Source organism: Maniola hyperantus, chromosome 26, assembly GCF_902806685.2.
Source record: "Maniola hyperantus chromosome 26, iAphHyp1.2, whole genome shotgun sequence".
Taxonomy (NCBI): Eukaryota; Metazoa; Arthropoda; class Insecta; order Lepidoptera; family Nymphalidae; genus Maniola; species Maniola hyperantus.
Window position 1 is genome coordinate 1,939,990 of NC_048561.1, and position 16,437 is coordinate 1,956,426.

Consider the following 16,437-nt stretch of genomic DNA (forward strand, 5'->3'; position numbering starts at 1 on the left):
TCAGTTAACATCAAAATGAGTGGAGATACAATATACGAGGCCCCGAGGAGATATATTGCCCCGGAAATGAGAGTGCATGATTATTTATATGGTAAGTTTTTCACTATAGGTACGGCTTGAAAATCGGACTTTTTAAGGTTCCGTACCTCAAAAGGAAAAACGGAACCCTTATATGTATAATATGTTGTCTGTCTGTCATGAAAATCTATATTACCCGTTGACCTAGAATCATGAAATTTGGTAGACCGGTAGGTACCTATACTTAGCACACGTAAAGGGAAAAATCTGAAAACCGTGAATTTCTGGTAACCTACCAGTGCGACACGGCTCTCTTGACACTTGAATGACATTGACCGGGGGGCGCTGTTGGAGAACAAAGGTTTAGAGTATTCCTCAGAATGTGGAATATTCAAACAATAATAAAGGGGACAACTTGACGGCAACGTTAGTTCCGATTTTCGCCACGCGCCATGATAGCCTTGTCGCATTGTAAATCTCAACGGGTTGCGAAGCTGAAGTGGCAATGGAACACATAGTTCGTACAACCGATAGACGTTGGGATCCCAAGGTGCTGGAATGGCGACCTCGCACCGGAAGACGCAGCGTTGGAAGACTCCCCACTAGGTGGACGGACGACATCAGGCGAGTCGCAGGGAGCCGCTGGATCTAGGCGGCGCAAGACCGTGACGTGTGGAAGTCCTTACAAGAGACCTATGTCTAGCAGTGGACGTCTATTGGTTGATGATGATGATGATTGTAAATCTCATGTAAGTATCTAGCTATGGCGCTGTCCGTCATTAACTTGTAGTGTTGTACATAAAAGTGTTATATCTTGTACAATAGTACGGAACCCATTCGTGTGTGAGTCCGACTCGCACTTGACTGGTTTTTTTACAGATTCAGCCTTCATTGTCTCTGGTGCCCGGGACTACGCTAGAACAGCTTTTAAAGCCGCCATGGCGTCTGCTCAAGTTGTAAGTATATATTCATCATGATCAACCCATCGCCGGCTCACTACAGAGCACGGATCTCCTCTCAAAATGCGAAGAATTTAGCCATAGTCCACCACCGTGTTTAAGCAAGCGTAGTGTTGGACGCCCTCCAGCACGATGGACCAACGATATAAAGAGGCTGGCGGGAAGTGGCTGGATGAGGAAGGCTGAGGACCGGGTGTGGTGGCGCTCTTTAGGGAAGGCTTATGCCCAACAGTGGACGTCCACAGGCTGATGATGATGATGATGATAGTCCACCACACTAGCCAAGTGCGGATTGGCATACTTCACACACCTTTGAGAATATTTTGGAGAATTCTCATGCATGCAGGTTTCCTCGTGATGTTTTCCTTGTAGCAAGTGATATTTAATTGCTTATTAACGCAAAAATATTGTCTTTATGAGAATAAACGTCTTTAAACCTAAACCTAATTCCGTGGACGGACGACATCAGACGAGTCGCAGGGAGCCGCTGGATAGCGGCGGCGCAAGACCGTGGCGTATGGAAGTCCCTACAAGAGACCTATGTCCAGCAGTGGACGTCTATCGGTTGATGATGATGATGCACAAAATTGTATTATTTTTGCAGGTCATTCAACCGGTGTACAAAACAATGTTTTCAGAACTGCGCCAATGTCCAAGAATGCATATTGGTAAGCTAATAAAAAAAAACTAAATATATAAAACGAAAAGGTGACTGACTGATTGACTGACTGACTGACTGACTGATCTATCAAGGCACAACTCAAACTACTAGACGGATCGAGCTGAAATTTGGGATGCAGATAGCTATTATGACGTAAACATCCGCTAAGAAAGGATTTTCGAAAGCTCAACCCCTAAGGGGGTAAAATATGGGTTCTAAATTTGTGTAGTCCACGCGGACAAAGTCGCGGGCATAAGCTAGTCTAATTATATAAAAGGAAAAGGTGCCTGACTGACTGACTGATCTATCAAGCACCTGTGTCTGGCATCCGTACGAGGCAAAGTACGGGCTTATATTAGAAAAAGTACAAAAGGCCTTCCTAAGATACCTGTATAAACGTTGCTATGGATATTATCCTTTCCTATACCCAACCAAATTTCTGTTAGGTTGCTTAGGTTTCAACTCCCTGGAGGTCAGACGCATTTGCGACCAACTCAAAATTATGTGTCAAATTTTGCGAGGAGATGTTAATGCTCCAGAACTTCATAACCAACTGTGTCGCATACGTGTCCCTGAATCCAACAGTAATCTTCGTCCACGAAAAAATAAACTTTTCGTGGTCCCACATCATCGCACTGTTGCTAGATCTATGTCACCTATACCCCGTTCATTAGCATCATTCAACGCGCTTTTGGACAATAATGCTCAATGGGACCCATTTAATGATGGGTCTATAATACTGGTTCGGGAGTTACTGAAGTACGCTGAGAGCATTGCATTATTATTATTATTATTTATTTATTATTTAATCAGAACGGCCATAAAGCCAATTACACTAATTAAAATACGAGTACAAACTAACATAAACATACTTACAAAAATTAACAACTTAAAATTATAAATTTTAAAAAGCAAAATTATAAATTTTCACAAAAGTGCAAGATCTGACCCATGAGGTCAGCCCATTTGTCAGCAAATATGTCACAGCGAGGGGACTCCTTCAGCAGTGCGTTGAGCGCAGCCAAAGTGCGCGGTATGGGTGACCTGGAACGCGCTACCGTGCGACTAAACGGACTTACGAAAAAATTGGAGCGGTGGCGGAGATAGCTGTAATTAGAGGGTGCATAAACGCAGCAGAGCTTGTTGTGTAGTTCAGAGCAGTCAATCACACCCCTAAGAATCTTGCAAATTGTACCAATTTGGTCGCAGTCTCTTCGGGTTTTGAGCGAGTGGAAACCCAAGTGCCCTTGGAGAAATTTTGTGGGATACATAAATGGGTAATACCCGTGCAATTTTTTATATAAATACCTTAGAAAGGCTTTTTGAACCTTTTCAAGTAGCAAGGTGTAAGTGCTTTCATATGGATTCCAAATACAAGCGCTGGTTTCTAGCTTGGCACGAACCAAAGCGTCAAATAGCAGTTTTATCGTGTAACAATTTTGAAAATCTTGAGTATTACGCAAAACAAACCCCAACCGCTGGAATGATTCGGAGGCGAGTGTAGAAATATGGTCATGGAATGTCAGTTTATGGTCAAATATTACTCCCAGGTCTTTTACATTAGTTTGTCTGGGCAATTGAACTCCGCTCATTTTATACGGGAAGAAAACTGGACACCTTCCGCGTCCAAAAGTCATGACCGAACATTTATTGGTGTTGAACTCCATTCTGTTTTCGTCACTCCATTTGATGACAGCATCGATATCATCCTGGAGTTCAACACATTCGGCCTCAGATTTTATTTCCATAAACAATTTCAGGTCGTCAGCGTATAGTAAACACTTGCATGAATATGTCATTCAATGTTCTCAGCGTACATATTCAAAATTCTTTGATCTTTTATCGTTTTGTATTTTATGTCTTTTTTCTTGTACCTTTATTTGTATTTAAATTTATTATTAATCATCTAGTTAGTGTAAGTGGCACTGCCGTTCTAATTAGATATAAAAAAAATAAAAAAAATAATAAATAAATAAATCAACGCACAGCTCAAACTACTGGACGGATCGAGCTGAAATTTGGCATGCAGATAGCTATTATGACGTAGACATCCGCTAAGAAAGGATTTTCGAAAATTCAACCCCCTAAGGGGCTAAAATAGGGGTTTGAAATTTGTGTAGTTCACGCGTATGAAGTCGCGGGAATACCTACTAGCTCTTTCGGCGTAAGGGCACTTTTCTGGAGCCGCGGCGCGTGACGCGACTCCAGATAAGAGCCCTAAGACAAGTCGAGATGGCGATCGGGGAGGGCACGCCCCGCACACCCGCACACTCCCCACGCTAACCCAGTGCGTGATAGCACAGGTTTTTTTATAAATAAAGATTACGGCGGGTCACCTGATGTTAAGTGATTACCGCCGCCCATGAAAATTTGCAGCACCAGAGGAACCGCCGATGCGTTGCCGGCATTTTAGGAATTTGATGGTCCGCCCCTTGAATAACCCCATGTTGTAATCTAGTGGGAAGACCGCCGATGGGAGTTGGTTCCACAGTTTGCATGTGCGTGGAAAGAAGGATCTGGCACAGAGGACGGTCGAAGTGCACCAGACACCCAGGTGGTGAGGGAAATTTCAACCTGTCGCACACCATATACCTACCTGTCTATCTATCTCTCCATAGTATACCACCCCAACTGCCGGCTGCCCTCGCACGTGGATCGTTCGTACGGCGCATACTTGACCAAAGTGCGACAGATGACTGCTGTGCCAACTCCCGAGCTGGCTGGGAAGGAGCGCTTCAAGTTCAGTGCGGTGTGAGTAACCCTTAAGTCGAACGCACATTTATCCGAGCCGAACGAGTCGAACGAAACGAATTTTGGAATCTAAATATATAAAAGGAAAAGGCGACTGACTGACTGACTGACTGACTGACTGATCTATCAACGTACAGCTCAAACTACTGGACGGATCGGGCTGAAATTTTGCATGCAGATAGCTATTATGACGTAGGCATCCGCTAAGAAAGGATTTTTGAAAATTCAATCCCTAAGGGGGTAAAATAGGGGTATGAAATTTGTGTAGTCCACGCGGACGAAGTCGCGAGCATAAGCTAGTATACATATAAACGGAAAAGGTGACTGACTGACTGACTGACTGATCTATCAACGCACAACTCAAACTACTGGACGGATCGGGCTGAAATTTGGCATGCAGATAGCTATTATGAAGTAGGCATCCGCTAAGAAAGGATTTTTGAAAATTCAACCCCTAAGGGGGTGAAATAGGGGTTTGACATTTGTGTAGTCCACGCGGACGAAGTCGCGAGCATATCCTAGTTCTATATAAAATCATGAAACCTCGCACACATCTCCGCGTCGAATCGTCCGAATCTGCAAGAACCCCAGAAATCCCAGATATCCTAGACGAATTCGGATGACGTCATCAGATTCGGCGCGGTTTATGCGGCTGACTCGACGAATGCGCTCGCATATTCTATCAGTTGCGGACGACAGAGCAACTACTATATTCTACTATTTTTTCATTGTTTAAAAAAATGAGTGATTCTAATTTGAATAATTCTTTCGGCGCGGTCGATTCTTCTGTTGCGGATATGTGTTCGACGCGTTCGGCTCGGATAAGTGTGCGTTCACCTTTACTATACTCTATCCGTGGAAAGAACTTAAGTATAGCGCTCTCTCTACGCACAACAGAAGCGACGGAAACGTTTTAGTACGGAAACTAGCCCAGAGATAATTTTTTAATTTTTTTTTTTTTTTTTTAATTCTTTATTTAATAAGGCAACAAAGACCCATATTTTGTTAGTACACATATAATGCTTTAAAAACTATGTTACTATATTTTGTTAGTATAATGCTTAAAAACTATGTTAGTATAAACATTTTATTATTATTTTATTTTTACAACAGCTATCATAATAGGGCGCAAACAATTAGACTTTGGGATCACTTTCAAGCCCTCGTCCGGTCAATACTCTGCGTATTTACCGGACGAGAACTTGAATGAAATGCTGGAGAATTGGCGTATCCAGCTTTCCCGCCATCATATTCAGGATACTGTTGGAGCTCGAACGCAGCCTTGCCAGGATGGATGACGTCCTTTTCCTTATTATGGCATAGAAATCATCCGTTCGTGCTTCTGCAAACATGCCTGACGCCGAACAAAACCGCGGCAAGCCCAACAGTATCCTGAAACCATTGTTGTATTGCACCCTCAGCGTGTCGAGTGCCTTTTGAGTGTAGTTAGTCCACAGGCCCCCCGTGTAGAAGGTTTGACAGTAAGCTTTAAATAGCGTAATTTTTGCTTCCTTACTACATCGGGCGAACCTGCGGGCCAACATATTACACCTTACAGCTAAGGCTCTTCGTTCTCGATCTATGTCCGCCTGATCCTTAAGGTCCTCCGTAACATAGTGACCTAGATATTTGAACTTGGTGACACGTTTCAATAAAGTACCATTGAGCGCGATACTAGGCTCGTATTGCACTTGCTTACGGGGGGCCTTAAAGATCAGGTATTCACTTTTGGCCACGTTATATACTAACCCATGTCTAGCAGCGTACTCCTCACAGGATTGAAGCAGCTCTCTAATCGAGCCGGCCGTGGGACCCAACAACACCATGTCGTCAGCATAGCTTAGATTATTTACGCAGACGTTGATAAGAAAGAAAGAAGTGTCGTGGTATGCGTGTTAGTGTGATCATGATCAACCCATTACCAGCCCACTACTGAACACGGGTCTCTCTCAGAGTGAGAAGGTTTAGGCCGTAGTCTTGCCACGCTGGCCCAATGCGGATTGGCAGACTTCACACATCTTTGAGAACATGAAGAAAGCTCACAGGCATGTAGGTTTCTTCGCGATGTTTTCCTTCACCGTTAAAGCAAGTGGTATTTAATCTTTTTGTTAATACGCACATAATTCCGAGGTGCGTGCTCGGGGATCGAACCCCCCGACTTTACGAAAAGAAGGCGGACGTCCTAACCACTAAGTTATCACCTTTTCACCGCCTGTCTATGAATTATGTTAATAGAAACGTATATGTACTTTTGCAGTCCAAAGAAACTCTTACCATTAAAGAGCGCTAGCCCAGACTTCCATCTTCCTTCACCGCTGAAGTCACCTGGACCCACAAGACCTAGGAATCGAGGAACTCAGAGTGTATTTAGGTAAGTTGCTGGCCTATCGGTGTTCTACAGGATATATTTCGGAGAGTGTGCTCAGGAGCTGTTTGATCTTGTCCCTCCCTCACCTTTTTACCACCGTACCGCAAGACACCGGGCGAGTTTCCACCCCTATGTCGTCAACATTCCATGTTCGCGTACGAAACGCTTTGCGTCATCATTCCTTATACGCATGGCTAGGGTCTGGAATACTCTTCCTAGATCTGTGTTTCCTGTCAATTATAATCCGGGTATCTTTAAAACAAGAGTGAATAGGCACCTTCTAGGCAAACGCGTCCCATCTTAGGCCACATCATTACTTCCCATCAGGTGTGATCGTGGTCTAGCGTGCGCCTATAACGAATAAAAAAAAAAAAAAGTTACTTTAGAGGAAAAGGGAATCATAACTTATAGGGTACTTCCCATTGACCTAGATTTGGCAGGAAGGTAGGTCTAATATATATAGAGCGCGCTTTGACTTTGCTCAGACTTAAAATTGAGGTGGAACGGGACAGAACACAAAACACAAATTACAGGTTACAAAAAAGAAATCTTAAAAAGTAGGTACGAAAACACGGTCTTATCTTAAATATATAAAAGGATATCTAAATATATAAAAGGAAAAGGATACTGACTGACTGATCTATCAACGCACAGCTCAAACTACTGGACGGATCGGGCTGAAATTTAGCATGCAGATAGCTATTATGACGTAGGCATCCGCTAAGAAAGGATTTTTGAAAATTCAATTCCTAAGGGGGTGAAATAGGGGTTTGAAATTTGTGTAGTCCACGCGGACGAAGTCGCGAGCATAAGCTAGTCGCTAAATAAATAGCGATCTCTTCCAGACAACCTTAACGCTAGGGAAAAACTAACAAATGGACGGTTATATCTTGTAAAATGGTACGGAATCCTTCGTGTGCAAGTCCGACTCGCACTTGACTGGTTTTAATAGTGTTTTTATGTAATAGGGAGTCATCAGCGCAGACCAGACCTTGGCAACCAGACGCGCAACCCGCCGAAGGCTGCGAGAATACTCCGGAGGTCATGTACCTGGACAAACTGGAGTGGGGTAAGCATATCTCACACACACACACACACACACACAACCTTTTTATTTAACACTAGCTGATCCCCGCGTGTATATAATATAGCCTATGTCACTCAGGAATGATGTTGCTTTCTATTGGTGAAAGAATTTTCAAAATCGGTTTAGTTGTTCTAGAGATTACCCCCTACAAACAAACTTAACGACATTACCTCTTTATAATATTAGTTTTTTATTTATTTATTCAGATACAAGTTAGCCCTTGACTGCAATCTCACCTGATGGTAAGTGATGATGCAGTCTAAGATGATAGCGGGCTAACCTGGAAGGGGTATGGCAGTTTTTATTAAACCCATACCCCTTTGGTTTCTACACGGCATTGTACCGGAACGCTAAATCGCTTGGCGGCACGGCTTTGCCGGTAGGGTGGTAACTAGCCACGGCCGAAGCCTCCCACCAGACCAGACCAGAAATTTAGAAATTATAAAATTCCAAACCCCTGCCAGGAATCGAACCCGGGACCTCCCACTATTAAGACCACAGCGCTCACCACTGCGCCAGGGAGGTCGCCGTATAGATATCTATATATCTGTATATATAAAATTCAAAGTCCTGACGGACTGATTTATATATCAACGCACAGCCTAAACCGCTGGTCCTAGAGATATGAAAGGAGGGTGTGTTCTTTGTAAAGGTAGGTAGGTAAAGGATTTTTCGAAATTCCACCCCCAAGTGGGTTAAACGGGGGTTTGAAATTTATGTAGTCCGCGCGGACAACGTCGCGAGACTCATTCAGTCAGGACTTTGAATTTTATAGGTATACTAGCGACCCGTCCCGGCTTCGCATGGGTGCAATGTAGATATTAATGTGGTGTCATTGAGGTGTATTTGCTTCGGAAACTCTCAAATGAGAGGATTTTTTCCGACCTAATTCACATTATTTCAATTTCTCTAGGGATCTCTAATTTTTTGAGAACTAAACTATAGCTATAAACTTTCCACTTGAATCACTCTATCTATTGGTGAAAACCGCATTAAAACCGTTGCGTAGTTTAAAAGGTCTACGCGTTCATACATACAGATAGCGGGAAGCGACTTTATTTTATACTTAGTATGTAGAGATGTATTTGTAAGATGATATATGTATAATGATAGAAACTAGCGGGAAGTGGGTGGATGAGGCAGGCGAAGGACCGTGTGTGGGAACGGCCTATGTCCAGCAGTGGACGCTAACAGGCTGATTGATTGAACTTGTGCATCTTTTGTAGGTCCAGGCATTCCGTACCGTACTGGAGATTTGCCTGCCGATTTCCACACTACCGAAATCATCAATAAGTAAGAGACCCTTCATATATAACCAGTGGCGTAGCTAGGTAACCAAGGGCCCTGGGGCAAATCAAAAAATGGGGCCCCACTGCTATCGAAACTGGTTTGGTTTTATCAAGTAAAAATCCATACTAATATTATAAATGCGAAAGTGTGTCTGTCTGTCTGTCTGGTAGCTTTTCACGGCTCAACCGTTCAACCGATTTTGACGAAATTTGGTACAGAGGTAGCTTGCAACCCGGGGAAGGACATAGGCTACTTTTTATCCCGGAAAATTTAAGAGTTCCCACAGGATTTTTAAAAACCTAAATCCACGCGTGCGAAGTCGCGGGCATCAGCTAGTATTAAATATACAAATACATTCACAGAAAGAATTTAGGGAAATTCCTTAGTAACTTTCGAATTTCTCTCAACTGAGTTGCCATGATTAAAGTCACCTGACTTTAATCATGGCATACTTATCTATTTATGACTGCAACCTGTCATATTTATTTTGAAAATGGAAATCTTTAAAAGTTTAGTTCGATCGAGATTTTTTGGTAAGGATTCGAGGGCCCTCTGAGCTTTAGGGCCCCGGGGCAATTTGCCCCTAGGTAGCTACGCCACTGTACATAACGTAAGGTTTTGTGTAGATACATTTTAGGCCGGAAAGTTACGAATGCAACCGTGAGGCAGTGGTCTGACCCGCGCCGGCGAGAAAACGACTAACTATCGGCGATTCTCTCTCTCAAGAAACGCACAATAAATGTACATTCCGTGTAAACGAAAGAGATGCATATATATATATAAGATTATATTGTTGAGGATTTTTGCAATTAAACATAAATGGTTTCTCTGAAAAACAAAGTTTTATTTTAACACCCGTTTACTTTTACAATATTAGGTAGGTACATAGGTACAACAAACTATGAGTTCTCACCTGAAAAACAAAGAAACGACATTTAAAGTTCACTAATATCGCCTCCTCAACTTTATCCGTTAAATTATCTTTTTACAAATCAAAACAACGTAATTACGCCATTGCACACAATGCGTCACTCACTCCACCACAGACAAGTTGATACACGCGCGAAGCGCGGCAAACTCAATTTTATGAAATGTCATTTCATTACATCTCCCCCCCTTAAGAGCGAAAATTCTAAACAACATATCCACACAATATACCTATAAGTTATCTTCATATTCGTTTTCCGCTACTTCTTCTTCAGCCTCTGTTGTGACAGGTTGTAATTTTGTTATGTGGAATAAAGTTGATTCTGTTTTTCTGTTACCAGTGTCAATCCTATACATGGAGTTCGATATTTTCTCTATTATCTTGAAAGGGCCTATTTTTAATTCGTCTAATTTCTTTCTATTCAATCTATTTCCATTTTCTACATATACACTGTCTCCTATATTAAACTCTTGAATTTTCCTATTTCTATCAAATACTTTCTTGTTGTACATGTGGGATTTTATTGTATTCTCTAATGCCAATTTTCTATCAGCCATCCACTTGTCTTCCCTTTCTGTTATTTTTAATTCATTTGGTAGAATACTAACATTCGTACCATCCAGTAAATATTTTGGTGCAAAGCCTGTAACGGAGTGTTCTGTTTCATTATATTTCTGTATACATTCTCTTTATCTCAATTTTCTTTTCATTATCTAAATGGTCTGTCATACTAACAAATTCCTGTGTTTCTATGTGTTCATTGAAATTTATTGCATATGCTTTTATATTCTTATCTTCATTTGTGTTATCTTTAGACATCATGTCTATTTTATTTGTTGTTTTCTTTTGCTCTATCCGCAAGTCCTCATTTTGTGTTAATTTGAATTTCTTTATCATATCCAATCCGACTATAAAATCATCAAAATCCTCATTTTCTATTATATATACATCCACCTCTTCTTCTAAATCAAGGATTTTTATTTTTATTGTTATCAAGCCATCTGTCTTCTTCACACCATTAACCGTTTTCATATATGCTATATTCACGTTATCTTTTTTTTCTTTTACTTTAATCAGTCTTGAATTTATTAACGAGATCTGTGAGCCTGAATCATAAATGCCGCTCACTTCTAATTTATTTTCTAATAAAAGCTTGATTTTGATTAATGGTGTACTTACTCGTTTTTTTTTTTCAGTATTCATGTCTACTTCAATAATGGAGTTATTAGCTTTAAAGAGCTTTTCAGATTCATTTTTATTTTTTTTAAACCAACATGACTCCTCCGGATGATATTTAATTCCTTTGTCCAAAGATTCACAAGTCTTACATGGCTTCTTCTCATTAGTTTTATTTTTATAAAAAAATGTACCACTTTTTCTTATAGTTGAGTTTTTCTTGTATATCATACCTTCATATTTTCTTATCTCGTTGAACAAATCAGTAGTGTTGTTGAGTTCGTCCCTGTTTAACCTATTTAGGATAAACCCAGGTAGACCTGTTGCAATCAGATCTGTCATTGTTTTCGGGTCTATCGATTTGTTTATATCTAGTATGAGCCGCTCTTTTTTTATAGCATAATCAATCAACAATCCTTCTTTATACCTGAATGCGAGGGCAGTTGTGACCATGTCCCATCCTTGATTTTTAAAAGTTTCCAAAAATTTGTCTTTCCATTCCTTCCATTCAGAATTTACTGTTAATTTTATAACCATCGAGCTATACCAATCTAAACAAGATTTTTCTAAAAATAACCTCAATATGTCTATTTTTGTTTCATCTTTTGTTATATTAAAGCGCTCACATTCTTTTTCAAAATTCTCTATCCATTGCATTGCATTAGGGTTCTTGCTTGTGAATTTTTCAATAATAAATTTCTCTGAAATATGTTTTAGGTTATGTTGATTTTCTTTCTTGGTTGTAGTTTCTATTAATTTTTCCAAGATATGTTGCAAACTGTCATCTCTGTGTTCTGGTTGTTTTGTGCTCATTTCTTCTAAATATTGATCTGAGAATTGCATATTACCTTCCTCATCTATGTACGTTTTCTTTAGATTTTCATCCAATTTTATCCATATTTTTCTACTTTGGTGTCTTTTTTTTATGCTATTTTTTATTTTTGAGAAAGTGTTCATTTTAACAATATACGTATGGTGAATTACCGGCTTCAACTCATCAGGTAAAACATAACATTTTCCTTCTTCTGTAGATATTGAGGTTATGGCCAATACATTAGATTTGCCATCACTTGAAGCTATCATCGTAAACTCAAATTGCAGCCGGTCCATCTTCCTTTAGTTAACGAAAATGTCGTTTTATAAGATTATATTGTTGAGGATTTTTGCAATTAAACATAAATGGTTTCTCTGAAAAACAAAGTTTTATTTTAACACCCGTTTACTTTTACAATATTAGGTAGGTACATAGGTACAACAAACTATGAGTTCTCACCTGAAAAACAAAGAAACGACATTTAAAGTTCACTAATATCGCCTCCTCAACTTTATCCGTTAAATTATCTTTTTACAAATCAAAACAACGTAATTACGCCATTGCACACAATGCGTCACTCACTCCACCACAGACAAGTTGATACACGCGCGAAGCGCGGCAAACTCAATTTTATGAAATGTCATTTCATTACATATATATATATATCAAAAGTTGTTCTCTGACTGTTCACACTGCCGGCGACGACTCGCCTTACTAGTTTTGTCAGTGAGCGACGAGCTTTCAAAAATAAACTCGCTCAGCGATATTCGTTCAGCGATCGTTCAGTCGTCGTTCCATACGAGCATTTAACCGATGTCTTTAGTTTTTGTTCACACTATGTCGAAAATACGTGCAAACTAACTGACTAACAAACGGTTGGTCCCAGGATGCGACACGCTCGCAAGTGGATGGATCTGGTGGAGAAGGGGCAGTTCCCGCGCTGGATGAAGAAGCAGGATGCCATCATCAGCGACATCGAGACCAAGGACTGGATCTTTAGGGAGGCGGTAACTTTTTTTAAATCTATAGACTACTAGCTGATGCCCGCGACTTCGTACGCGTGGAATAGAATAGAATAGAATAGAATAGAATAGAATGTTTTTTTATTCATGTAAACTTTTTACAAGTGCTTATAAATAGTCAGGTAGTTTTAATTTACCACTGGTTCGGAATGCCGTACCTACCGAGAAGAACCAACAAGAAACTCGGCGGTTTCTTCGTCGATTTAGGTTTTAAAAATCCCGCGGGAACTGTTTGATTTTCCAGGATAAAAAGTTCCGGGAATTAAACTATACCCATGCAAAAAATCACGTCAATCCGTTGCATCGTTGCGACGTGATTGAAGGGCAATCTCACCTGATGATGTGATGATGCAGTCTAAGATGATAGCGGGCTAACCTGGAAGGGGTATGACAGTTTTTACTAAACCCATACCCCTTTGGTTTCTACACGGCATCGTACCGGAACGCTAAATCGCTTGGCGGCACGGCTTTGCCGGACCAGACCAGAAATTTAGAAATTATAAAATTCCAAACCCCTGCCAGGAATCGAACCCGGGACCTTCCACTATTAAGACCACAGCGCTCACCACTGCGCCAGGGAGGCCGTCAAAGGTACCCGTATTAAAATTGGAGGGGAAAACTGATGCTGGAAGGGGGTACATATCCTAGAGGTTCGAATTAGAAATGAGGAGGCAATCGTTCGACCTCCCTGGCGCAGCGGTGAGCCATCATCATCACAATCAACCCATCGCCGGCTCACTACTGAGGACTGTTCTCTTCCCAGAATGAGAAGGGTATGGCCATTGTCCACCACGCTGGCCAAGTGCGGATTGGCAGACTTCACACACCTTTGAGAACATTATGGAGAACCCTCAGGCATGCAGGTTTCCTCAGTTTTCGCCTTTGCCTTCGCGTTAAGTCTCTGTCACAATGAATCATTTTGTCGGTCTCAACGACAGAGACATAATGCTCTACAAATCTACTATCTCCTTTCAAAATGTCGATGTACATTACTTTCTGCCGCGTAATGTACCTGAGTTAAGTTTATTTGATTAAAAAAAAAAATCTATTCTATTATCAGGAAATCGACGAGCTCCAAGACATTCGGCTGACGCTACTGCACAAGCTCAAAGCGCAGCAACAGATGAAGACAACATCCAGAGTCGGCGCCAAGCTAGCCAAGCTGTGGGCGTGCAAGAAGAGTGACATGGAGCGCAAGATCGACCTTATACGGAAGACCAGGGATCGAGGTTAGTTTGTGGCCAATGTGGGGCTGTTTTATCCATGTGGGGCTATTTGATACAAGTTGGGGAGCATGTGGGGCTATTTGATATAATTTGGGGACCATGTGGAGCTATTTGATACAAGTTGGGGACCACCACCACCCATGGCCCCACCAACCTCGCGGTTATATGGGCCAAAACGCGGGAGGGCGCCCGTTCGGTACTTGCTCGGTCGCTCTTTCCCGTGGCTCCTTCCTTCTTGACTCCCTAAAATTCTTTCTATCCTTTCCTTGTCCCTTTGAGTCTTTCTCCCCTTTCTGGGGCAGACGTGCACAAAAATGCAGATCCCCGCGTGCCCCGCGGTCCGGATCCTTCCTCAAACACCCACTGGTCCACGATCACGGCCCGAGCTGTTCCACCTCTTGTGCCAGTGGTGCGCGAACTCCCGTAGCTTGCCCAAGTTTTCACCGAGGCAACAAGGTCCTAGTAGTTGGGGACCATGTGGGGCTATTTGCAAGTTGGCGCCCAATGAAGGAGCACAGCAACAGATGAAGACAACATCCAGAGTCGGCGCCAAGCTAGCCAAGCTATGCGCGTACAAGAAGAGTGATGGAGCGCAAGATCAACCTTATACGGAAGACCAGGGATCGAGGTTAGTTTGAAGCCAATGTGGGGCTGTTTCATCCATGTGGGGCTATTTGATACAAGTTGGCACCTAATGAAGGAGCCAGCAACAGATGATTTTCAACTTTCAAAGTAAGTATACTATACAAATTCAAATATCAAATCAAAGGGTATCAAATTAAAGGGCTTTACATGATAGTTTTTGATTTATCGTGCAAAATGTCGAAAAATACGGCTGTAGTACGGAACCCTCGGTGCGCGAGTCTGACTTGCACTTGGCCGGTTTTTTTAATATTGTTGTAATTGTTTCTAGAGATTCGCAAATTATCAGCGGTACACGGCCGTGGGGGTCGACTAGGCCTCGCGGAGTCCATGCGAGCGGCGCGGGGTGCGGGGTCCGCCATCACAGCAGCGCAAGACCCCACGTCAGACATATTCGCGCCTCGAGCCAGGCACGGGTACCAGGCGAGAAGAAGGCATGGGGAGATACTCTATGATCCTTCTTTACTGGGTAAGTAAATGTTTGCAGGAAAAAATGCTAAGAGATTATAAGGAAGAATCTTGCCGAATTTCGGCAAAGGCGACCAATCTCCATAGATATTAGATACCGGCGCGGGAGACGTTATAGTGCACAAGTGTGTGCGCAAACACAGATGCATTATCTATTCCCTCACTCTTATAGCCCGATGGGACAACCCTCTACCTGTACCCATGGCCCGGCTGGTGGGGCCATGGGAGGGGAGGTGGAGGCACAGTTATACGGGCCGGATCACGGGAGGGCGCCCGTTCGGTACTTGCTCTTGTACCAGGAGAAAAGAAGTCATAAAGGGATACTTTATTTAACTCGTCCATTTAGCTAGTTCTCCATACATTACAATCCAAGGTGTTTCCCAGTTGTGGAAGACCACACCGCCCTGGCAGAGCCACCAGCATGGTTGGAGCAGTGCGGCCAGAACCTCAAGAGGACGTGTTCCGGTCACCACTTAACGCGAGATGGAACGCAACTCTGCGAGCGCGAGACCAAGTGGAGTGAACAGTTCTTGGAGAACCTGCACAATGATTTGAAGAGTAAGTGATACTCTTCCTAATTCATTCAATATTAACTGGCGTGTTTTCACTTGAGATCGTCATTATAGCAATAACAATAGGATTAAGTCGTGGCGGGTGAATTCAAAAGTAACATATCAACACTGGTTAGTTTGCAACAAAATATATTATGTACTAGCTGATGCCCGCGACTTCGTCCGCGTGGAATTAGGTTTATCAAAAAATCCCGTGGGAACTCTTTGATTTTCCGGGATAAAAAGTAGCCTATGTCACTCTCCAGGTCTTTATCTACACCCATGCAAAAAATGTCGTCAATCCGTTGCACCGTTACGACGTGATTGCGAACCAACAAACCAACAAACCAATAAACCAACAAACAAATACTTACGCATTTATAATAAGGATGCTTATTTTAAAAATGAATGGACTCTATGAGTGTTTGGTTTATTACCCTTACCCTCTAACAAATAAACCTGGAATAGCTTCGGAA

The 16,437-nt window shown here is 42.1% G+C and overlaps 2 protein-coding genes across 2 annotated transcripts in view; one reads left to right on the forward strand and one right to left on the reverse strand.

Moving 5' to 3' along the window:
- Positions 1–16,437, forward strand: part of LOC117994072 (cilia- and flagella-associated protein 91-like) — a 26,756-nt gene continuing 10,319 nt past the window's right edge. Inside the window, exons 1-11 of the mRNA XM_034981948.2 lie at positions 1–91; positions 898–974; positions 1,582–1,645; positions 4,257–4,389; positions 6,647–6,760; positions 7,726–7,826; positions 9,071–9,137; positions 12,939–13,059; positions 14,135–14,303; positions 15,214–15,411; positions 15,795–15,968. Coding sequence (XP_034837839.2) covers positions 16–91; positions 898–974; positions 1,582–1,645; positions 4,257–4,389; positions 6,647–6,760; positions 7,726–7,826; positions 9,071–9,137; positions 12,939–13,059; positions 14,135–14,303; positions 15,214–15,411; positions 15,795–15,968 — 1,294 coding nt within the window. The 5' untranslated portion in view covers positions 1–15. The remainder of the gene's footprint in view (positions 92–897; positions 975–1,581; positions 1,646–4,256; positions 4,390–6,646; positions 6,761–7,725; positions 7,827–9,070; positions 9,138–12,938; positions 13,060–14,134; positions 14,304–15,213; positions 15,412–15,794; positions 15,969–16,437) is intronic.
- On the reverse strand, positions 10,729–12,712 carry LOC138404109 (uncharacterized). Its single transcript, XM_069507340.1, has 2 exons — positions 12,512–12,712; positions 10,729–12,426 (listed from the first exon to the last, which is right to left on the reverse strand). Exon 2 carries the CDS (start codon positions 12,346–12,348, stop codon positions 10,729–10,731), a length of 1,620 nt encoding a protein of 539 aa, XP_069363441.1. The 5' UTR covers positions 12,349–12,426; positions 12,512–12,712.